This window comes from Setaria italica, chromosome II (genome assembly GCF_000263155.2).
Source record: "Setaria italica strain Yugu1 chromosome II, Setaria_italica_v2.0, whole genome shotgun sequence".
In the NCBI taxonomy this organism is placed as follows: Eukaryota; Viridiplantae; Streptophyta; class Magnoliopsida; order Poales; family Poaceae; genus Setaria; species Setaria italica.
In genome coordinates this window covers 31,053,690-31,078,589 of record NC_028451.1, presented here as the reverse complement: position 1 = coordinate 31,078,589, position 24,900 = coordinate 31,053,690, and the positions used below count along the sequence as shown (strand labels likewise).

Genomic DNA, 24,900 nt, shown 5'->3' with positions numbered 1-24,900 from the left:
GTTGTTTACTCTGAAACAAAACTGGTGCAGGACACACATCAGTTTGTTGAACCATAGACTTTGCTTGTTCTGCGTTTTGCTTGCGTTGCCAGCAAAGTTTATAAGTTCACGTATCACCTTCAGCATATTCAGGCTCTTCACCTAGACTCAGCAAAGTACAATTAAACAAGAGCATCTAAAAAAGCGAATCTTGTTTCTTGAAGTCATGTGCAGATTGTTAAAAAACTAATTTTGAAATGATGGTGCCCTCTGCCGTTGCAGATCCATCTGTTAATTCCTTAGCGGACAGTTTTGACCTGAGTTTACCAGTTGCCACTAGGATTCCATTGGACATGAATATCATTTGCTATTTAACATTCAAACCTTGTCCTTTGTTCAATTCCTCGTCCAACAATTCTGGATCCCAGAACATTACACAAAACGTAGCATAAGCTTCAAAACATCAACAATACAAAATTTCTAAATTGTTCTGTCTCCCTATGCACAAGCTCCAGAATTTTCGAGTCCCAGACGCGCTCAGCAATTGATGCCACACTGCTTGACATCGGGCCCCTTGGTCCTGACGATGAAGGGGTCGATCCTGACCCAGAGCAGGGAGAAGATGGAGGCCAGCAGCACGGACCAGATGACGACGATGGTGGGCGTCCTGTTCTGTCTCCCCATGAGACCCTTGAGGAACGGGTAGAGGTGGACGATGACCCAGAAGGCAAAGAAGAGCTTGCCGAAGAGCGGGCCCCACGACTGGTACCCATTGTTGATGGCGTCGGAGATGCCGGCGACGACGCCGATGATGTTGATGATGAGCAGCGTGGTGGGCGGTATGAGGAGCGTGGTCCACTTGAAGGCGTAGAGCTCGGCGAACTCGTCGTCCTCGTCGCCGGTGGCCTTGGAGGTGACGGTGAAGTTGGTGTCGATGCCGGCGAGGACCTTGAGCAGGCCCTGCACGACGGCGAAGAGGTGCGCCGACACGCCACCGATGACCCAGAACTGCTCGTTCCTCCACCACTCCTCGATGCTCACCCCGCTCCACCGCATCTCCAGGATGCCCGTCGCGAAGATGGACATGAAGAGCGCGATGAAGAACAGGCTGGCGAACGTGCTAATCTGCAATAGATTAGAGATAGATACATGGGTGTCAGCAGAGTTAACATCTGAACTTGCCGGTGGCACCGACCGATCCACGGCCGAGGAAGGAGGAAGGCGGCGGCGGCACTGACCGATGGCATGATGAACTTGCCGGTGAGGAGGCAGACGGCGGGGAGGGTACAGTAGGCGAGCAGCGGCAGCGAGGTGAAGGGGTAGATGGTGGTGTTGATGTAGGCGAAGCGCTCGAGCCACTTGAGGTTGCCGTTCTTGTAGCCGTACAGCAAGGGGCTGTGCCGGCTGAAGAAGATCTCCACGGACCCCAGCGCCCACCGGAGCACTTGGTTGAGACGGTCGGATAGGTTGATGGGCGCCGACCCCTTGAACGCCGCCCGCTTCGGCATGCAGTACACGGAGCGCCACCCGCGGCAGTGCATCTTGAACCCGGTGAGAATGTCCTCCGTGATCGACCCGTAGATCCACCCCAGCTGCTCATGGAATTATTGCAGTTCGTTACTGACAAGAGCAATGTAGAGAGCTGACTGAATCGATGGTTGATGTCTCTTACCTCCAGACCCCAGTCAGTCTTGTCCTCGTAGCCGCAGCTGATGACATGGATGGCCTCCTTGAGGAGCGCGGCGGGGCTCGACGACGGAGGGACGCCGCCTTCCTCCATGAGCGTCGATGTGACGAACGCTGCCGACTGCCCGAACCGCTTCTCGAAGTTCATCTGGGACATGAGCATCTCCTTGTCACCGTCCATTCCTGAAGAAAGAGCAAGTTGCAATTTCAGCAATCTTCAGAGTCATCTGAACTGAACCCAAATGCTCTGCAGAATAGCAGCAGTTTGAGTTTCATCTGAAACTCACCGACATCGGCCGTGGTCTCCGGCAGCCCGTCCTTGGCGTGCTTCCGCTTCTTGCGGCCGAAGCACGGGCAGCAGTCGCAGGTCACCATCTTGGGCCTCTTGGGTCCCTTGGGAGGGTTGTAGCCGTAGAGCGCCTGCCGCCGGAACACGCACCCTGTTCCGACGTACACCGGGCCCTGGATGCCGTCCAGCCCCTTCATGTTGATCTGATTGATCACCAGGAAGAACCACGAATGTCAGAACCCATCACTCATCATGGATTTTTCGTCTACATTCTTTTAGTTAAGAAGAGTGGTCAGGCTGCAGGCTAATTACGTCGAAGAAGACGGTGTTCCTGTTGGCGTATCGGTCGTGCACGTCGATGCCGTCGAACCTCTGCGGGAACTGCACGTAGCAGACCTTCCGGCCGACCTGGGGGTCCATGAGGAAGCACATGGCCTCCCGGATGGCCTTGCTGTTGTTGATGTAGTGATCACAATCCAAGTTGAGCATGAAGGGTGCGTTGGTCAGCACGGCGGAGACGCGGATCTGCCGGCCCAGAAACAAAATTAAACGTTCAGAGAATTGATCGTCATCAGGCATTGCCTAGTCTGTTAGTAGTTCTGAAGGAGCTGAAGAGATCTTAGGCAGCTACTGTAATGTGTATCAGTCAGTATTCAGTACCAGAGCGTTCATGGCGCCGGCCTTCTTGTGGTGCTGGAACCCCGGGCGCTTCTCACGGGAGACGTACACTAGGCGGGGCAGCTCGTTGCCCTCGGTGTCGTGGCCGCCGCTGTGGCCCAGGAACACCTGGATCATGCCGGGGTGGTCGCGGGTGTTGTTCCCCGGCCACGGCGTGCCGTCCTTCATGATCCACCCCTCCGCCGGCACCTTCATCGCCTTCGCCACCAGCGCGTTGATCCGCACCTTGAACTCCTCGTACTCCCTCTGCACAACCAATGATAAATGTCATCAGGAATTCCGACGGAGCCATTGATTTGATGCCAGTGCTCTACTGCAGCAGTACCTTCATGGCGCGGCGTTCCTGGACGAACGCTGTCTGGACCTTGTCCTTGAGGTAGTCGACCTTGAGCGAGAAGTAGAACTCGGGGGCGCGGGGCTCGATGCTGAACTTCTTGCAGAAGGGCACCCATTTGCGCGCGAACTCGGCCGTCTCCGACAGCGCCTCGAACGTCAGCATGGACGCGCCGTCGTCGGAGACGTAGCAGGAGACCTTGTCCACCGGGTAGTCCACGGCCAGGATGGAGAGCACGGTGTTGGCCGTCACCAGCGGGGGCTCCTTGAGGGGGTCCACCGTACTCACGAAGAGGTCCACCGCCGACAGCAGCGACGGCTCCCCTTCCCTCTCGTACCTGCAGCGTTGGCAGTTCGAGCTCAGTCAGAGCCATGCCACGTGGATGATTGCTTCGTGTTCTGCTGGGACCAAGCGATCCTCACCTGAGGGAGAGGCGGTCGAGGTAGGTCTCGCGGTCGATGGGGAACCACTTGGGGAACTGGTCGAGGATCCAGGAGATGGCGAACCAGATCTCGCAGATGATGGAGACGAGCCACAGGCCGATGGCGTCCGGGACGGGGTGCAGGATACGGTAGCGGAGGAAGAAGGCGAGGACGACGAGACGGACCACGATGACCATGCGGTAGGGGTTCACCTTGCTCGACGCGATCGACACCTTCCTCGACAGCGGCTGCCTCGCCTCGTCGTTCCTGCGAGAAAGGACAAGAATTTCCAGGTGATCAGTTCCTGTTCCTGGGAAATGCTGCTATCATGCATGGATCAGCTGATGGAGCTGGTGATGGTCGAATGCTTACAGGGGCACGTCGGCGTCCATGTCGTCGGGATCGGCGCCGCCGAGTATGCCCTGCTTGGACTTCCAGTCGTCCATCCTCTCCTTCCAGCTCACTTCTTTCTTCTCGTCCCACTTCGCACTCCCTGATGAAACAAAGTCCATCATCCGGAAGTCATCGAAATGTGGCATAATTTGAACTGATTTAAACCGACATTTTCTTTACTGAATTTGATCGTGAACAGTGACGAACCTGGCTCAGACACAGGGTACGGATGGATGCGCTTGTGCAGGGATGACGAGAGCTCGCTGTGGCCATAGCCGTTGGTTATCGGAAACTCACCGCTCACCTATACCGTTGCGATCGCTCAATTAGAATTGTAACTAGAAGAAATCCTGACGAGTAATGAAAGAACAATAGTAGAGGGAGCGGAAGGCATGTAGTATACCGGCACGGAGCGGGAGCCGGTGATGATCGGCGGGATCTGCGGGGTGTTGTTGCCCTCGCCGTCGTCGGGTCCCCTCCCGTAGCTCATCTTGCCGTGCAGCATCGCCTCGGTGATCTGGCTGTTCTGCATGTTGCCCTGCAGCTGCTTCTGCTTCTCGTCGTCGATGTTGAACTCGTGCTCCAGGTCGTCGATGTCCTCCTCGTCGTCGTCCCCGGCCACCCTCGGGCTCCCTTCAGAGCAAACGGCGAAGCAATCAGCAACGTGATCGGAACTCGAACCAGTCGATCACCGGGATCATCGACAACGACGAGGCAAGAAAAGAAAAAGTGTACCCTTGAGGCGCTTGTAGCGGGTCTTGCACTGGGGGCAGTTCTGCGTGCCCTCCCGTCGCTCGTACTCGTAGCAGGGTCGGCAGACGGGGAAGCCGCACTCGTTGCAGGCGACGAAGAGGTCGCCGTCCACCGTGAGCCCGACCTCGTCGCCGCATATCTCGCAGACCTGCCCGCTCAGCGCCCGCAGCGGCTTGGGGTCCTCGTGCCCCCGGATGAGCACCAGCTCGTTCCGGTTGTGCGAGCCGGCCACCAGCCCGGCGCTCGCCTCCATCGTCGCTGCCGCACCCGGCGAGCAGAGGCCCGATGCTCGAGCTCTCGGCCTCCGATCCCTCCGCTGAGGTGCTCGCGACGGCCAAGGCAACGCAAGTGTGAGCGGTGCTCTGCCTTGTGGCAGGGGCTTGCGCTATATGAATGTGAGAGGAGGCGGCCAGCAGGGGGAGGGAGGTTTTGGCGGGTGGGAGAGGTGAGGGGTGGCTGTTCGATCGATCGATCGGGCCGGAAGAGTGCGATTTGGTGCGGGGCGATGGGGGGCGTCGGCGGGCGAGTGCGTTCGCGGGAGCTCGTGGGACGCGCGCGTCGCGGCGGGTGAGGGGGAGCTCGGGTTGGTTGGGTGCGGCGTCCCCGTTGCCGCTAAGTGAAGCGAAAGCCTCGCGCTGCCGCCTGCGCTGGCTTGCGCCTGAGGCCGCCGCGGCCGTTGTCAGGCTGCGTCCGGACCAACCCCTCGACCTACCGAGACTTGGCTTTCCCGCCATCTCATTTTTTTTAACTTGCTGGTACTGCTTTGTTCAGAAAACATTTTTTGAAAGTAATCGGACTGGATTTGTTCATTAATGGGATTATTTATTTTTTTCTTTTGAAAAGACACGGGCTTGGGATGAGACATTTGTTTTCCCATGGGGCCCGCTATGAATTAAGAAAATTATTTTTTTAATGTAATTAATGCATATTTTCACATTATGCACATATATTTGTACTTAACTACTATACATAGAGATTGTTTTTAAAAATCTTTTTAGTGAGAGTTAGCATACCTAAAGGACGTATATATACTCCATCTTTACAAGGCATATTTTGTTTCTTTAGTGCAAGACCTTAATATAGGCATATTTTGTTTCTTTAGTGCAAGGCCTTAATATAGGCATGTTTTGTTTCGTTAGTGCAAGGCCTTAATATAACGTACTGACAATTACTCTATTGATATAGTACAAAATTTAACCATAAGTAAGTATTTTCTTAAATACAAATATAATAGTATCAATTTGTGTGATCACATTAGAATAATTGTTGATCAAAAGCTTTTCTTAACAAAATGTATTCGCCCTGTAAAGATGAACGGAGGGAGTGATCAAATCGTATGCTTTTACCCTATTCCTTTTCCCCCTAGATATGTTTGATTCATCAGATTGTCTTTGTACACAATGACCCCGAACAATTAAGGGAGGCTCATGAACGGGTAAATCTGAGTGCTAAACCATGCCATTCGTGAAGGAAAGTTTTTGATAGTCACCATCCTGGTCTCGTGGTAACTCCAGAAGAAACATGGCATGAGCCTTGTTTAGCAGAACTGTGAATTATGCATAAGCGTCTAAAGAACACGCTGCTTAAATAATGTAGCCGTTTGTGAATCATGCATGCTTTGTTTTTTGTTAAGTTCATCATCGCCTGAGCTGAATCCTCAGTTAGCACCATTCAATGGTAGGTGTTGTGCTAATATGACTTGTTTGGTTGATAGTTTTGTATAGATCGATATGACTGTTTTTAATACTTTTTGTACATTTTCCAATGAACTCTGAGCTGTGTCCCGTTCTCCATAGTTTGCAAAATGTAACCCCTTGTCACGCTCTGCAAGTGATTTGCTTTCTTTTTTGGTCAATTTGGTTGGTCACTATATATGAGGCTTCGAACAAGGCCAACATGGAAAGTGCCGTTGCAGTGGATTGTTCTTCTCAACCTGTCATGCTCTCAGGTCAGGTCCAGCAGCCTAGCTATCTTAAACACAGGATGGAATCCCAAGTTCTTGTCAGACTTGTGGTTCTTCTCACCCAAACTGAAGTGCGCAAAAACCAAACCACCACCACTCAAGCCTTCACGTCCAGCCAAGACAAAATGAAAATCGTCTAACTTAAAATCTGTTAAAACGTTTTGGCATTTTAGGGAAGGATGAAGAGATTGATGGGGATATGACAGAGGGATCACAACATCTCGAGGAGATGCTACTGCAGGGCATTTGAGTATATATCTACCACTTTCAGATGTCCATGTCCTTGGTAATCTTGTTGATGATGTTTCTATAGCGGTTTCTTAGTTTGCAGTTTCCTTTTGCTTTCATGCTTCTGCAGTAGCAGCACCAGCAACAGCTCGTGCTTTCATGATGTTTGGTTTTCGGATTCCTTGTAGGTTCTGGTCTCGCTGGTTGTGTTGTGTTGTTTTTGTTTGGTGTTTGCCAATAGGAGTTTGCATTAATCAGAATATATTATTTTCTTTTTTCTAGCGATTGACTTCATTTTTTTTAACAATGGTAGATAGAGGTAGGCAATAATAAGGAAGCATGTATAATCCCTTTTTTGTTTAATTTTTTTCGTAATGGCAATGTTGGTAATTTATAAATAGGTATAATTGTATTTTGGATTAATATTTTGAGAATAATGGTGGTGGGTAATTTATGAATAGGTACATTGGGTGTTTTTGGTTGATCTTTTGATAATGTCAGTGTTGGACAGTTTTGCTTTTTCTTTTTTCTTTGATTAATGTGGTAACTTTTAGGCTTTGAAAGAGAACATGCTGGATTTCTTCTATCGAGCAAATACTAAAATATACTAAAATAAGCATCTTTCTGCATATATCTGTTATTACAAAACAATTTAAATAAGGGAACAGTCTATTCCTCACCCAAGTGAAATGAAGGACTTCCTCACTCGAATTTCTCAGCCATTAGATCTAAAATCGACGGCTCGGATCAACTCCCTCCCTTTCTCTATCTTATCTCCTCCCTCGACTCCCCCCACCAACCCTGCTCGACACTGCCCGTTGCCTCCTCCCTCGACGCTGCTTGCTGCCTCCTCCCCGCTGCCTCACTCACACCGTACCTAGCACCGGCGAGGCCCGCCCTCCCACCGCCGCCCCTCCCTCCTCATCCGCCGCTGTCCTCTCTGTCTTCGGTGGCGCGCCAGCCACCAGAGACACCACCGCCATCTCTACCGCTGGAGACGCCGCCCCTCCCTCTGCTAGCGTCAGCTACGTCACCCCCACCCCAGCACTACCCAACCGCCCTCCACCGCCGCCCGGCCGGCGACGCCCCCACCGCCGCGCCTCACCACCCCCACGCCCGCCACCTCTGCCGGACTGGCCTACCGCCACGCCGTGACGCGTACAACGTATTTATTTTTCTAGGAAGCGACGCGATGTGTCCATCCAGAAACATAAAAGTTCATGACTCCAAAATCAAAAAAAAAAAGTCCACTGGTAGAGACCAACAAGCGGACTAGCCATGAACAACAGACGGATCGGCCGGCGACAGACGATTATTTGCTCTTGAAGCATCGGGGAGGTTGGTCCGTCCCATGCAACCCCATGTTTGAGGCTTTCAGCGCCTCGCCCGAAGGCCGAAGCAGCATTGAACGAGAAGCTAACGAGACGCCCCGCCCTTTTCTGACTGACTCGCGGTGATCCGCGGAAACGTGACCAGGCACCTTAATTTGGTATGAACGTGCCCCCTCCACCTACCACGCTATGATCGTGTGCCACACGCACGCGTGTCCCTGCTGCAAGCAGCTTTGCCTTGCGTTGTCGTCAGAGCTCATCAGTTTTTGTTGCTCCTGTACGTCGTTGGAGAGAAACCGTCACGAGGAAACTAACCAAGTGCAGGTGCAGGTGCAGGTGCATCTTTTCTGCGATCGTTGGAGAAGGAACGTCCCAATCGGGAATGCGACATGTAGGTGCGCAGTTGCAGCATCTTGACGCAAGTTTCGATCGATCGCCATTCCAGCTCAAATCGGCCTCAGACTCAAGACAGATATGTTCAGTTGCATTCTAGCGTGAAGGTTAATTTAGACGATGACAACAAATTGGTTTCTCTCATCGTTTCGAGAAAAAAAAATGGTTTCTCTCACTTTCTCTGGTTTGGGCTTATATAAATTGGGCTACTACTTCCTACTCCCAGTGCTGGGCTAGATAGAAAATTTGACGCCAGCTCTATTTGGTGATGCCGTCGTCATCTCGCTCAAGTTCCTGAATGCTGACCGCCAAAAAACTTCTCCGCTTAGAGTCGATGGGATCAGGGCACTCTAGCTAAAGCCTGAAGGTGTGACCATGGTGAAGCTCCACAGGTAGGTTGCAGTCGATCGGTTCACTGTAGAATTTGCTAGAGGTGTTCGATCATAAACAAGAGTGCGTAATCTGGAACTTACGCATCGAGGAAACGGGGGAAAATATGCTGGAAGTGTTCTTCAGGCTTCATGGTGTGTGAACTTTCTCGGTCCTCTCACACTGTCGTTGCGTTCCTCTCCGATGTTAGTTTCCATACGATGCATCACTTCAACAAACTGAGGGAGTGGTCATTTTGCTCATTCGGTTGGGAACGGGTCTTTGGATGAAGCTAGCGCGGAGAAAATCTGGTTTTCGAGTTTCTCAACATGGTCGACGACGAATGGGCCCCAACCAATGTGGCAAATTCATCGGATCCTCGGTCTATTTTCTCATCACGTCTAAGATCTTATCTGTATCCACTTAGATAGTAAAATGATGGCTTCATGCAGGCGCTGCCGTGACAGGACGCCGGGAACACGCCGACGGGGTGCAGATCCGGCGGCTCCCCACAGGAATCTGGTGAACCACCGCACGGATCTGGATGCTCATCACGCGGAACTGGCCGCCAAGCACGAAGTTCGCCGGAGCAAGCAAAACGACGGGAAAGGGAGGGGAGATTTGGGGAGGAAGAAAGGAGGGGGAAGCGAGAGTTGGCCCCGCCGCCACCCTCCTCGTCGCTCGCCGGGCTTTCGGGGGTGCAGCTCTGGTGGCGGCGGAGGCAGGGAGCAGCGGTGATAGGCTTGCGGCGGGGAGGTGGGGGGGCCGCCCATGTCGCCCGCTCGGATGACCAGACCGATGAATTGTTGGTATCACATTAGAACTAAGCCTATAGGAATTTTAATCTACAATGACAGAATCCAAATATCGGTCAAGTACTATTTATCACGGCAATATCTGATTGGGTTTTTTTTAACTATCTTCAGTGTGTTTCTGAACTTGAAGGAAGATTATGCTTCTTTGTGGGCTATTTCAAGGAACAATTATGCAAGATATATTAACAGATGATTATTCCTACATAAGGCATGGATAGTTTCTTCTGCAGACACATTGTTCTTCTCCAGCTTGGGTATCTTCCTGTGTACTGCTCACTAGCCATGAGACCAAGCATGCCCCTCTCAGGACTTTGATACACAGCTTGCCGTTGAGATCCCTATGGGCGGATCCCACCGGATTCTAAGAATCTAGCTTCCAGAAGCTGGGTGGGATCCAAACACACCAGATTTTATCTCAGATTCTGAAACTCAGAAACTAGATTCTCAGAATCTCAAAATCTAGAGTTGGATGGATTTTCCTAGATCATAGGAGAGAGGAAGAGGGAGAGAGAGAATGGAATCTGAATTCTAGAATCTACTCCAAACAGCCACATCAAATTCTACCCAAAATCTAGCTTTTGTAAACAAATCCAAAATCTACCTTTTAAAAATCTAGAATCTAATCCAAACGGGCTCATATCAGTTAAGCACATATGCACTGGGACAGCTATCGGGGATGGAAGGATGGGAAATTGGGTAATTACCTTGAAAGTCGATGCGTAAATGGTAAGTTGGCGCGCAGAAGGTGTTGGAATCAACCCTTGAGCAGCTTCTGGGATTCACAAAATTTGGAAATTTAGCATCTAAAATCTGGGCCAGAATCCGACCGTTTGGAGGCACTCCAGATTCCAACTTCTGGATTCTAAAAATCTGCCTTGATGGCCTGATCCAAAATAGGCCCTTAGCTGCACTCTGGAAGGGGAAGGAGAGAGAGACATCGCTCGCGTCTCGCTCTGCGCTTGCTCCTCTCCCAAAGAGGCAATGCCGACACCACCACTCCCTCCTGATGTCGCGCCGAGTCCGAAGAGATCTAGGTGTGGCTCCTCCAGCTCCCCTCCCCCGTATCCTGCTCTACCTCATCCCCTTCTCTTCATCGCTATTTTTCTTGCTAGGTTCCAGTCCGACTGATTGCTTTGAATTTCTAAATGCATAAAACTTTATCTTCAGGGAGCAGTTATAGCCTATAAATTTTGACAATTTTCGTAGATGCATCACACAGATCTATAAAAATGCCTAAAAGATGCTTATATTCAATCTACTGGCTTTAAAATAGAGATGCTTTAGAAATAGATATGTTTATTTCTTTTGCTTTAGAAATTTTTTTTCTGCTTTAGAAATAGTGGTGTGGGAGTATAAATCACCTGTTTGAGCCTATGGCCTCGTTTGGAACTGCTTATTGAGCAGCTTCCCATCACAAATAAGATGAACCCCCGCCAAACGGAAAACTTCTGGGCGACATATTCACCAAGCGCTTCTCACGAATGAACTGCACGAGCACGATTGCGAAAAGCCCGGCACGCACAGCTTCTCCAAGCTTATGCAGGCAAGAGAAATGAGAGGGCCCCTTAAACATGGAGTTATTTACTTGCTTTTGCCTTCGCATATATACCCTGCGCATCCCCTTCCATCCCCTCGGCCCCCTCATTCGCTTCTCCCCCGACGCCGCAGCCGCACGGATGGTAACTAGGGCGAGCTAGGGTTCGCAGTCGGGCACCTCCGCCTGACCTCCTTGGTGCAAAAATCGCTCCACGACAGCCTCTCCCTGTTCCCCGGCTGCCTCTCCTGCCTCTTCGGCCGCCTCTCTGACCCTCCCCACCTCCTGCCGCTTATCAGGCAGTCGCTAGTGGAGGGAGCGCGAGCAGGCGAGGACGAGGGAGCACGAGCACGACGACACCGAGCAGCCAGTGACTGTCCTTCTACAGCCACAACGCTGAGCTCGCCCCCAAGCATAGCACCTACCCAAGGTAAAATTTCTTCCCTCAGATCCGAATGATCCAAAATTGAAATCCAAACTATGCCAGCATATGGATGAGTCCTCAAGTTGTTACTGTGAATAGAAATCTAAGATTTGAACTATTGTTATTGTCCTAGCATATGGATGAAAGGATTTGGGTTGACGGGGAGTTACGTGTGTATACTGGCATAAGATTTTATTTACATCGTGATGTGTTTGTCTAAAATTAGTAGATGAATCAAGGGAAGAATAAAAAGAAAGTGACAGCAAGATGGGATGCCATTGCGCATCGGGCATGGATTGAAATAATCTTGGAAGAAATTGCTGCCCATAACCGACCACAAGGGGTGTTGAATAGCATAGGATATGCTAACCTTGTGGCCAATTTTAAAGAACGAACTGGCAAGAGTTATGACCAGAAATAAATGAAAAACAGATGGGATGCACTCAAAAGTAAATATACAACCTAGAAGACTTTAAAACTCAATGCCTCTGGATTAGGAAGAGATTCTAAAACTGGGACTATTGCTGCTAGTGAGGAATGGTGGAATGAAAAAAATTGAGGTATATATGAACATCTATTTTTCTTTTCTACTCAGTTTAGAATGCATTAACTGCTTCAAGGGCTAACATTTTTTTAACCATGTGTAGGCCATGCCAGGTTGTAAGAAGTTTATGCTTGGACCTATAGAACATGAAGATGAGTTGGACATTATTTTTGAAATGTCCACATGTACCAACGAATCAGCACGAGTAGTAGGTGTGGATGATCAGAATCAGTCTGGTAGTTTTGAGGACAAGTCTGGTGACATGACCGGTGGAGACAAGGGGGCAAAGAAACAAGTTGCTGAAGCATCTCCAAAGAAACATGTCAAGAATTTTAGAGACAAACAATGCAAGCGGTTTGTTGACTCCTTTGTGGAAAGAGCAAGTTCAAGCAAGTGTTCTGCAACCTCAAGTGCTAATGATGTAGTTAGGCAAGAGAGCTGAAATGTTAGATTCAGTTATTGAAGTGGGGGCAGAGGAAGGGAGTGATGAGCATTTCTATGCAACACAACTACTCATCAAGAAGGAGTATTGTGATGTGTTTGCCACTCTAAAGAAGCTAGAGGTGAAGCTTGCATGGTTGAAAAGGACCTGGGAGGAAAGGAAGCAACGTTAGACAACATTAGTTTCATTAATAAGTATCCTTTTTATTCATGTGTCTTGCCTCTATTGAACTTTTTTCTTTCAAGTGTGATGGACTGTGTGTTGAACACTCATTTTATTCATGTATCTTGTATTGTCTGTGGAACATAACCCTTTTTATTCATTTGTCTTGTACTATTTGTGGAACATATCCCTTTTTATTCATTTGTCTTATTTTGTCTGTTGAACATATTTGTGTGTCCTCTCTTGTGTGTTGAGTGCAGATGTTCTTCGGTTCAAGTGAATCAAGTGTGAATGATGAGGAACAAAAAGATGATGAGTGGTTATTTGAGGCTGCTGGTACTGTAGCTTATGCAATGCTAAATGATGGTTCAACATCTAAGAAGCCAAGGAAAATTCCCGTGGAGACCGGAATTCAATGGGTCGAGAGAAAACTAAATGGTTCAGAAGATTGCTACAACATGTTTAGAATGAAGAGGTCAGTATTCCTTAACTTGCATGAGGTAATGGTCACAAATTATGGTTTGAGTTCATCTAAAGAGATGTGTTCCAAAGAATCATTAGGCATGTTTTTGTGGGTCTGTGGTGCGCCCTAGTCAAATAGGCAAGCTAAGGAGAAGTTTACCCATTCTCGAGAAACTATCAGTAGGAGGTTTACTAAAGTTCTGGAGTCTGTGTATCGATCGGCTGCTGACATTATCAAACCTAGAGACCCTTCCTTTAGCACTGTGCATAGTAAACTTCGCGAGCTAAGATTTTGGCCTCATTTCAAAAATTGCCTTGGTGCTATCGATGGAACCCACATCCCTGTGATCGTGCCAACATCAAAACAAGCGGTGCATATTGGGAGGCATGGATATCCTAGTCAAAATGTCATAGCAATATGCGATTTTGACATGAGATTTACATTTGTCGTGGCTGGGTGGCCTAGATCAGCTCATGATACTCGCATTTTTTTGGATTCTTTGATCAAGTACAAGGATCATTTCCCGCATCCTCCTGAAGGTACCTGACTTTATTATTCCATCAGTTAGTAGCCTTTCTCCAACATATAAGTGCATTGTCTCAATAATTTTTTATCCTATAGGTAAATACTATCTTGTTGACTCGAGGTATCCAAATAGAAAGGGTTATCTAGCACCATACAAGGGTCAAAGGTACATCATATCACAATTTCAAAATAGTGACCGGCCAATTGGATTGAAGGAGGTGTTTAATCATGCTCATTCTTCCCTTCGAAATATAATCGAATGCTCATTTGGTGTTCTTAAGATGAAATGGCACATTCTTCTAAATTTGTCGAGCTATCCAATGGAGAAGCAAAAGAAAATCATAATTGCTTGCATGGCGCTGCACAATTTCATTAGAGACAGTCAAATGTGTGATGTCCATTTTGATGAGCTTGAGTCAGGCAAGACATATGTTGATGGGAATGTGGAAAATCATGTTACTGAAGGAGATGTCGTGGACTTGGTGGACATGGGAGAGCTGCGAGATGCTATTGCAGCTGGTTTGGTGGGATAAGCATGATAGTGACCACTAACCAAGATCTTTTGTTATGTTATTTTATCCGTAAGAATGTCATGTAATGGAAGCCAATGTATTAATACATGTATTTTAATATATAAATACTTCATGATGTCTTTTCATCACTTGGAAACGTACAAAAGTCAATTACGTTACTCAAGATAGCTTCCACAACACTCAAGGGTATTACAAACATTTCATAATTTACAACAGGACTCAGCATCTCACCAGCCATCAAAAAGCCAAGTTGCCAAACACTCAGCTTATTCAAGCAACAGCTTTTTTAGACAGTAACTTTTCAAGGCAGCCAGCCATAAGCCAACTTTTTTCAGCTGTTCCAAACGGGCCTATGTAGGTGATGTCATCCACTCCAGAAGTTGCCAATGAAAGGGACGGGGTTGATTGGAAAAGGAAGTATGATCTCAGCTGCAAGGCATTGCAAGAATTGCAGAGCACATTCACTTGCCTCTCTGAGAGATTCCTATCCATATCAGCACACCTGCAGCTCGTGGTCTGCACTTCAGTAAGAATCAGACCTGCAATTTCGAGTCCGTCAGCACCCTAATTTTCCTCTGCCCCCTATTGATTATCTGCTCTAATTCCACCTAGGGTTAGGTTTAGGAATTTGGTGGTTGTGGTGAGAATTTTGCTGCCGCTTAGTTCGGCGCCTGCGCATACCGTAGAATGTGTGAACTTATGGACAATGCTCTTGCAATCAATGCAGAAGCATAAACAGCATAGTATGTGTGTACTGCGTCGTCCACCTGATTTCATTTTATTTTCTATCTCATAGAAAGCATCTATGACAAGAGCTTCATCAGAGATGAACCTTACCCAAGCTCACATTACTCCTTTGGTATGATTGGACCTTATATTGTTTGTCATTAGAAATAAGATTAATATCCAGTTTGTGAATATATACTCCCTCCGTTCCTAAGTCTCCGTTGCCTGAGACTTTCTCGTTTTTCTACTAGTCTCCGTCGTATTAGCTTATTTCCCGGTTTTCTCGGTAGCGTAGGCTTCTTTCCCAATCTTCGTCGCCTCGTTTCATCTGCGCAGTCTTTACTACACTGCCCGCTCCATTAGCTTTTATATGTATTCGACGTTTCCTCTGTTTGCCCATGTACTGCCTCTTTCGTGACCGCGACACCGTGCCATCGAGTGCCCAAGACATCGTCGAGCCTCAATGCCATTGTGGCCTCTTGAACCATGGATGGCCTGTTCGGCACCGTCGACGAGAATCTTGTTCATGTTATGAACTGGGCGCTGGATCCATGCGACGAAGAAGAAGAGGATCAATAGGAATCGCCCGTGCCAAAGAAGCTTGTTCGTGGTGTGAACTGGGCGCCGGATTCATGCGTCGAAGAAGAAGAGGATCAGTAGGAGATTGCCCCTACCGAAGAAGATGATGCTGACGTCGTTCATGCTCTAATGCAACTTGCATCAACTAAGGTAACCGAGTTTCAATCTGACAAGGAAAGAGAAGATTGCACTAGCTTGCTGCTCCCTGTCTACCTTCCTCTTTTGTATGGACAACATGAACAGCATGTACACGATGCCTCTGTTACTTTGTTTTGGATTGGATGTGGCCTTGTTCACGGGTATGCTTTGGTTTAGTTTTATTGATGATTTTTTGTTTTGATGTTGGATGTCATCTAGACAGTGTAAACAAGTGTATCATGAGTTGTGGATGAAATCTGGAATTTTTAATTTTGCTTGCATTTTGAATTCAGGCTAATAGATCATTGGAACTCCTTACTGAACCTGATCTGACAAACAAACACTTCTAAGTACCGATGCATGCTAATTGTATCTAGACTAAAACAATTCTAAGTACTAACAAATTGCATGGCTTGATTATGAAGCTGCAAAGGGCACTTCAGCGTAATGGGAAGACGTTCTTGCAGCTCCAGGGTCTTCTTCTTCATGTGAGGGATGTTGTAGTGCTGCCCGCCATTATGCTTCATGATCTCCATCATGCAACCCTGCTGGGTTAGGAAAGTTCGGTTCGATTTATCCACCGGATAGTTCTGATATGCCTCATCAACCTTCTTGACAATACCGTTAATGTTGTTTGGTGTATCTTTCTCAAATAAAACTTGGATTGTTGCAAAAAAAATCTGAAGCGTCCCCACATAAGTAGAGACTAAATGTGATGCAAATATCAGTCCCAGGAGGCTGATAACACATTTATTCGACAGATAATTCAGTTACCGTACAACTCCCGAGGGAGCGGGCGTGAAAGCCACGCAGCGATAAGAAGTAAATAAACAACAGCGGCTAACCAAGCGACTGCCAAAAGACAGCACTCGGGACTACACGGCAGCAGCAGCATCTTGGAAAGGCCAACACCAGAGGCAGCATTGGGTGCGGATACAACCTCTACTCAAGGTCTTCGGCGATGAAGTCCGGGTCTTCCTCTGTAGCAACGAAGCAAGGGTGAGTACGAACGTACTCAACAAGTCCAACCCCATCCACGGAGGGGGATACAAACAAGTATATGCACAGGATATAACAAGGATAGGCTAAGGTTCATTTGCAATAAAGCCAGATTTTCAACACATGCACGGGTTGGTTTCCAAACAAGTTCTTGGTAAAGCCTTTCCTTTAGTAACCGAAATATCGACTGGGGTTGATCCTACACAAAGGATCCAAATTTTATTGCTATCGGACTCCCCGTCCGTCATAGCTCACGGCACAACTGCCGGACACTTCTGATAATCCAACACACACGCACGCGCGCACACACACACACACGTGACCATCCATGCCCAAGTGCTAGTTATGTGACCAAGCCGTAATTCGTCCAATGCCGTGGACACGGCTACCTGGATAGGTTTTAACTCTGCAGAGGTTGTACACTTTTCCCACAAGTAGGGTACCGCAGCACGATCACCTTAGTGCCGGTGCGGATCCTAACAAAGCCATTACCCACCTTAGCTAAAACTGGCTAGTCCACACGGAAGCACCCAAGGGGTTCACGGCTCATCCACGAGACCGTAACCGGGACCTAAGTCACCAAGATCTTACTCCTTTTTCGTAGGCTCCCGCTGCTCACCAGCACCCCTGAAGACCAACAGTTCAGCTAGTGGGATTTATGCTAAGCCATTGCCCATACAACGGTCGAGTGGTTGCACAATGGTGGAATTAGGCAAGATGACACATCAACTCGGTCTTTAACCACGACAAGATGGATATCTCCCGACATTGCTCAACCACCAAGGTACGAGCACAACACCCTGGCATCCCACACAAGGAATACCCATCCATCCTGTCTAAAAATCCTTTTCCTTTAAACCCGGAAAGCCATTTTCCTTACTTGCACACACACGCACACATTTATTTTCTGAATACCTCATTGTGGTAGTGATTGTATTTGAGTAGCAATTTCCTAAGCATTCTAGCGGTGGCTATCGACCAAATAGAGCGAATCATATTTAGAGACAACCATAGGATAACAAGGAATGTTCATAACAATCAAGGGGTGGCTATCCAACCATGTCTTGCAATAAAACAATATGCAGTTTATAAAACATGCCAATAGGTTGTGTTTGAAAAACTAGGTATTAAGTATGCATCAAAGGGTGAGATTGGACTTGCCGTCTTCAAAGCCTTCCGGGAGTTCCGGCTCGTGCTGCTGGTCCTCGGGCTCGAGCTCGCGGTCAAACTCCTCCTCGGGCTCCTCCTCGGGCAATCCGCGATCTACGGCACACACAAACGGACACACAAATAAATAAAAGAAAATCGGTTTTTAACCGTGAGCTCCGAAAGGAAAACATGAACGGAAAATAGGTAGAAAGATTATTTTTGGGAAATTTGGATATAGATCAGCGGAGGTATTCTGGAGGATGACGTGGTAAAATTTGGGATTAAATGGAGGAAGTTTAGCGCATGAAATGACGGGTTAAACATGGATTAGGGCTTAAAAAGGAGTTTTAGGACTGATTTATAATAAACCAGGGACCTATTTGTAAATATCTCTGGAGGTGGAGGGGCTTATCCGCGAATAGGTTTATGAGAGTGGTGGAAGGACTTGTGTGTAATTTGGGAAAAGGTGGGGGTCAGATCCAAAATCCGGAGCATCTTATCCCTTTCTCCAGGAACTTGGAGAGGAAGAGAGGGAGGGGGTTGACCGGCGGTGGCCGGCCGGCCGGGCCTCGCCGGCGGCGAGCCGAGGGTCGGGGGCGGCGGAGGGAGAGGAGGGGGCTCCGTTTTGCCCCTCACCTTAGGGGGGTTGAGGATGGAGAGGGGCGGCCGGTGGCGGCCCGATTGGCGGCGGTGGGTGGCGGCTGGAGACGACGGCGGGAGGCGGCGGTGCACGGGCGGCAGTGGCGAGCTGGGCGGTGGTGGTGTGGCGAGTGAGGCCGGGCGGGCGGCCCCTTTTATAGCCCGGCGGCGGGGTGGGGGTCTGGGCAGTGGTGGCGCCGGCGGTGTGGGCGGAGGCGGGGTCCGGCAGGCGCGGCGGGACTCGGGGTGGCGTGCCGCTTGGGCCGGCGGGCGGCGGTGGCCGGCACGGCACCGGTGGCGTGGCCGGCCGGAGGTGGCACTCAGGTGGGGGTAGGGGCCGGCGGCGGCGCACCGTGCGCGCGTGGGGCTGAGGCGGCCAGGCGCCGGGACGGGGCGGCCCAGGTGGCCGGGGCCGGTCAACGGGCGCGCGGCCTGAGGGGAGGCGCCGGGCGGCGCGAGTCCCAGGAGGGCCAGGCGGGATGGCGTCAGTGGAGGTGGGGTGCGGTGGAGTTAAGGCATTGGGGCCGGACGTGCGGCACCAGGAAGAAGAAGGAAGAGGAGAGAGAAGAAGGAAGGAGGAAGGAGAAAGAAGAAGGAGGAAGAAAGGAAGAAGGAAAAAGAAAAAGAAAAGGGGAGGGGAAAGAGAGAAAGAAAAAGGGAGGGACCGGCGGCGATTGCGGCACGCGGTCGGAGCACGCGCGTGGCGGTCTGACGACGGTACGCGGCGAGATTTACGGGCACAGGTAGAAGATAGGAGTCGGCTTGGGTGCCGGGACGGCGAAATTGCCGGGAAGATTTCTGATTTCCGGGAGCTCAACGGTAAAAAGATTTTAAAGACGATTTTTAACGGGTGATTTTAGTTGGTGATTTCCGCGGATGTTACAAAATCCAAGATCCAAGACACTCAAATTAGGTGAGTTAGGAGGTTGGCATGTTAGCCTAATGTCCCAACCATCAGCTTGGGTGGCTTGCACAAACGCTGGATCATCTACGGCAATGTGAGTCCTCGCATTGTCTTGTTGTATGAAGATTGGCATCCCTCTTTTTTCGGCTGGCCACTTTGCCTTCAATGCTAGTAGAACTTTGTTCACCATAAAGTCTCGGCTCACATCCTTTGTTACCGACGTCATGGGCTTTGTTACAGGGTCACCTGCAAATGCAAAGAAACTTATGTTAGGCACCAAGACAAAGTTATGTAAAGCATACGAAAAATTGAAGAATGTCTTGCCTCTCTCCCTATTTGGACTCTTTCTTTTTGCTGGTTCTACCTTGACAAAAGGAAAAATTCCTATGTTACCATCAAATGTGCAATTTCCATTTGCATCATATCTAGACCTTGTAATCACAGCTAGAAACATTACCTTTTCTATGAAATTCTTACTGATCAAATGTGCAATTTTCATTTGCATCATATCTAGGCCTTGTAACCACAGCTAGAAACATTACCTTTTCTATGAAATTCTTACTTTTAACAGAACATTGTGGTCTTTCCTCATCATTGGCCAGATAATATTTTTGTTTCTTACATGTCCTATAGAACCATTTTTCATCAATGTACACAACATTGTACAATGGTTTGAAAGATAAACCATTCATCATGGACAAACAATATTTTACCCGAGCTTTTTTGTTTCTCATCAGTCAAACTAAACTTAAGGTCATTAGTGTGCCGACGAAAGTAGCCTTCTTTGAAACGCTTATAAAGAGTGCATTTCTTCACTCCTAAAGCATTAGCAAGGTCTTGAAAGGTAGAGCGTTGTTTTAGAGGAATGTTTTTTATGGTCTCCAAATTAATTTCTACTTGTTTCCTACCGCGGTTCTTGGAATACTTGTTCACAATTCCTTGTATTCCACCATCTTGACCATTTTTCCAAATGGACTGTACAACTCTTAAAGGGACATCAAATTTTTCAGAAACTGATTCCAAAACTCCACGACGAAGAATAGGTAGATCAGTTTTTGACAACAAGTCAAGGTAAATGGTGATCTTTAGATCATCATGATAGAACTTCCTTTTCTTATCGTTAGAACCTGCAAACATAATGCTTAAAAAATTGAATCACAAATAACTGAAACCTGAAGCTAACCGGGCTACATTGAATCACAGATAACTAAAAATGGTTTGTACACTATAGTTGTCCAAAAACACACTAACCTACATTTGTTGATGCACCTTGCAGACCATCGGTATCCTACATTTGTTGATGCACCTTGCAGACCATCGGTATTCCCTCCATTTGTTGATGCACCAGCAGTTCACTGAAACCCTACTGAACTGAACCAAAAAGTCATCTAAATGATCTCTGAACTTATACTGAAAATAGACCCAAACACAATTAACTATGGCATGAAACAAAAAAAAGGAAGAATGAAACATAACCTGAAGGAGGACATGGTAAAATAGAAAAATGAGTGAAGGAGCACCTTCTATTCCATCGTCCCACACCATGTCATAATCGAGTTCATGAGCAGGGCCACCAAACTCTGCAACATCATCCCAATCTATGGGATAGATTTGGCCTAATTCGGGTGGCTGTAGGTTCAAATCAATCCCTAATCCAAGCATTGCTTTGGTATTGCAGCATGAATGAGGCAGAGAAACAGAGAAGCGAGGGGGAGAGTTCGCTAGAATTACCTAGGCATAGCGATCCTCCATGGTGATTTATATAGGCCATAGCAAAATTGAACTAGAGGAGTGGCGGGCAATGAAAATTTGATGCTTTGGAGGCTAAATTTGTTCTAATGGAAGATCAAACGAAAAAGCACAGCCATGCAGGGGTACATACGTGAGTGCACGAAATTACGTGAGCGCGGCCGCGTGGGGTTACGTACATGAGCGCGTGGAGCACGTGAGCAGATTAATGGCGTTTTCAGCGGCATCAGCACACGATTAATCGAGCAAACGAATGGACGCCGGGGCATTAAGAAGATTGCGGCGATTAAAAGCACATCGGCGCTCCTTTGCTGCAACTTAGTCACTGTGCTGATGGCTAATACGCTGGAGACTTAGGAACGGAGGGAGCATTGTTTTTCTTCCTGCAGGAACAAAAGTTTATCCAGAAGGAGCTAGAGTGGTCTGCAGAAGTACTTAAGCTGAAAAAAGAACAGGTAATTATAATAAAGCACTAAAATTTCTGTATCAACTCGAAAATGGAGCCTTATCATCTTATTATTGATTAAAGTTTGTAATTGGTCATAGGGAGAAGAAACTTGTTGGGTGGTTCATAAAGGTTCTTCTCTTATAATCAGTAATTGGGATTTTTTTTCCTACGATTAACATGGAGGCTTCTCTTTTTTCTGATGATTTACTGAATTAATAAATTGATGTTGACATGATAACTAAAAGACGATATTTAACAATTTTATTTTTGTTGAGCAGAGTGTGATGTCTTCTGAAAATGCGAGGCTCAAAGTTCAGCTCAAGTATTTTGAGGTACAATTATCTTGCTCTCGTCTCTAATCATCGTGTAGTAACTATCTTATGTTTATGTTGATTTGATCGAATCTGAAGGATCTGCGTGCAAAGATTTGTACTCCGAGGAGATTTTCTTCCACCACCACCAGCAGCAGCGGTGCTAGACGTAGCAGATCGTCTGATTCATCGAATTCATCTCAGGTATCTATGCATTTCCACATCTTCTAAGCTCGAAATCACTCTGGATTGAACTTCCTTGAAAATCTCAAATTTGACATGAGCTCATGAAATATATCGCAATTGCGTATTAATTTTTTTTATTTTCAATTTACATCTATGAGCATGGATTATTTAGGGCTTCTGGAATATAATATGAACTCGTTAATGCCAATTGAACAGGACAAGATCACAGAAGAGATCATGACACTCAGACTGGTATTTGAACTACTTATTTGTGAAATTCAATTAATGTTTTCGTCACATAACAGTTCAGTATATTTCGTTGCAGCAAGAAGCATTTGAATCAATGATGATTGATGCTAGCAGTGAGGATCAGGCTAATATCATTGGCGCCAATGTGATCAAGGTCACAGCAGCATGCCCGTAGATTGGGTATTTAAATTGGTAAATGGTCATTTATTGAATTAATAGATGGATGTTGACATGATAGACAATTATATTAATTTTGTTTTTTGTTGAGATAGAGTGCCCTTGTTGAAATTTCTTTAGCATAGTATTTTTGCTTCCTCATGACCTTATTTAATTAATGAAAAAATTTCATATATGACCTTAATTTTGCTAAATAAGAATGTACCGCACTAAAGTTCATATGACATTCTTTGCAATTTATCCTCAAATTCCCACGGAACCACACAGGAATTCATTGAGTATTTTGTTTTTTTATGTTGGCATACATATTTATTTCTATGTTCATAGGTAAATATATGAATGTTTTTTTGCTAAGGGCCTCAATTACGATGCAAGCCTCGCAATTGGGTTAAGTAAATTATTTCACCTCAATTAAAGATTGCGTGTGTGTATTTATAGGGGTGAGTGTGCTTGCCTGTACGTGAACATCTACATATATACTGTGTTTTCTTAATTTAAAAGAGTTGCATGGGAGAGGAATGTCTAAGATTAATAATGAATGTCTAGATTTGCAATATTTACATTTTACAATCCATTTTTTTTAAAAAAAAAAGAAAAGGTTTTTGTGTAGTGCGGACTTTGAACACATTGGTTGAGTACGACAACTACAAAGAGTGCATGTTAGACCTACAAACAGCTACCCAGTAGCTCGAAGGCAAAAACCGAGCGTGCAGGGCAGCTAAGCGGCATGGCGGCGTCGGAACGAGTGGTGGGCCTAGATATATTCCTTCTTGAACATAGACCTAAGCATTTTGCAAGACGGACCAAGGTTGGACCGGGCCGAAAAAAGTCCTATTCATTTCGGGTTGAAAATTTGTGCCCATGACCATCCTGTGGGCGTTGTCAAGCCGAGCTCGAGCCAGGCTCAAGTAGCCTGTTCTTTTTTATAGAAAAATAAATGAAATTAATGGTTCGGTGCGCTTAGACGAGTCCAAATTTTCTTCTTGATTTTCACTGACAACGCCCAGCCCGGCGGCGAGCGTGTGCAGGCCAAACCTATCGGGCTTGAGCCGGGTCGGTTTAAAATGCTCAGGTCTACTTCAACATACCTTGTGGATCACCCTTGTGGTTAACAAAATTATTTGTACTTATGAATTTTTAATTGGAAGGGAAGATAACAAGTTAACAACATCCACAGTGAAAGACCAGAAGCATAGGTTCGGTGGCGGGGGAAACCTTGGTTTATTTCAGTGTGAGTTCAAGGACTTTTTTTTTTGAGTTTCCTGAGATCAAGGATTGATTGGGTTCTATACTTATACCTGGGTACCAGGTGTTAAAAGTAAGGTTACGTGACAAAACGTACGAAGTTGATTTCATTTGATTGGAAAAACAAGCATGATGGATGCAATTATTTTAGTCACATCACATTATTTCCATCGAAGAAAGAAAGACCATACAGTTAACGTTAAATAGGGTCCAAATCGTCGTGTTATTCTAGTGAGTCACACACCATTGCGGACTTCATAGTTATCTGGCCATGAGGGAAGCGATCAATGGATTGTACCATCGGTTTTTGTATATAGTTGATTGATGTTGTAGGCACATTATACGACAGAAATGCGATGTCTTTTGTTGGACCCAACGACATCAGACAGATTTTGTCATTTTAAGAGTAAGACGACAAGTGGGCCGGTCCTTTGCTGAAACCTCGCACGGGCCAGAAAGCAACAAGCAGGCATTCATGTTGGTCTTGTGGGCCTTCGCTTGTTGGCCCACCATTGGATTGTTTTTAACATTTTAAAAAGTTCAATTCATCTTTGAAATGCATTACTTCAACATTTTTAAATGATAAGTCAACATTCGGCTAGACATATTCCACCAATTTCAAAATAAAAGTTCATCATTAAGTTTATAAAAATGTTGAACGTTGGATTATTATATATTAATTATTCGAAAGTTTCACCACTTAAGAGAAAAACAAATTGTGGTTGTATTTTATATTCTGAACTTGAGCATTTTTTGACCGAAGTGGACTTGAGCATTTTAGATTGACGCGTGCATAGAGCCTGCCCACGGCCTGTCCCAGAAGAAAGCGGGCTTGATGGAGTTATCATACAGGCTTGGGCAAGCTAGGTTGTATGTATTTGGAGAAGTGCTTGTTTAGGTATATAGTCGGGATTGCATTGTATTTGGAGAAGTGCTTGTTTGGAGAAGTGTTTTTGCCTGGTTCCCAAGGTCGGGGGGCTCCTCCTATCGGGGAAAAACGGCGCTCTCTGCTGGCGGCCTCGGCGATCTTGCTCACCGCGCCTCTGGTCATCGCGGGTGCAGCACTCGACGAAGACAGGCTGAGGCGGCCGCCCTGGCTCCGAGCGTGGAGGTACCCGCGCGGGCTCACCGCCACGGCCTC

At 47.2% G+C, this 24,900-nt stretch overlaps 1 protein-coding gene, 1 long non-coding RNA gene and 1 pseudogene across 2 annotated transcripts; 2 read left to right on the top strand and 1 right to left on the bottom strand.

The window, feature by feature from the left end:
* Positions 1-516: 516 nt before the first annotated feature.
* On the bottom strand, positions 517-4,973 carry LOC101761955 (cellulose synthase A catalytic subunit 9 [UDP-forming]). The gene is made up of 12 exons (XM_004956798.4): positions 4,517-4,973; positions 4,185-4,414; positions 3,989-4,085; positions 3,761-3,881; positions 3,389-3,655; positions 2,958-3,303; positions 2,615-2,878; positions 2,267-2,479; positions 1,953-2,157; positions 1,652-1,848; positions 1,218-1,571; positions 517-1,104 (listed from the first exon to the last, which is right to left on the bottom strand). The coding sequence occupies exons 1-12, from the start codon at positions 4,785-4,787 to the stop codon at positions 517-519; spliced, it is 3,153 nt and encodes a 1,050-aa protein (XP_004956855.1). The 5' UTR covers positions 4,788-4,973.
* Positions 4,974-8,663: 3,690 nt separating this feature from the next.
* Positions 8,664-9,837, top strand: LOC101762372. The gene is made up of 2 exons (XR_001163384.2): positions 8,664-8,841; positions 9,271-9,837. It is a non-coding gene; the product is annotated as an uncharacterized LOC101762372 (long non-coding RNA).
* A 1,642-nt stretch (positions 9,838-11,479) lies between these two features.
* LOC111256219 lies at positions 11,480-13,056 on the top strand (annotated as a pseudogene).
* Positions 13,057-24,900: the final 11,844 nt, after the last annotated feature.

What these genes read in the sequence shown, in the direction of transcription:
- LOC101761955 (XM_004956798.4), bottom strand. Translation starts at nt 4,787, where the DNA reads ATGGAGGCGAGCGCCGGGCTGGTGGCCGGCTCGCACAACCGGAACGAG. An exon ending in CCGGCTCCCGCTCCGTGCCG is followed by an intron (nt 4,086 to 4,184) that starts GTATACTACATG and finishes GCAACGGTATAG; the next exon opens with GTGAGCGGTGAGTTTCCGAT. An exon ending in AGGAACGCCGCGCCATGAAG is followed by an intron (nt 2,879 to 2,957) that starts GTACTGCTGCAG and finishes TTGGTTGTGCAG; the next exon opens with AGGGAGTACGAGGAGTTCAA.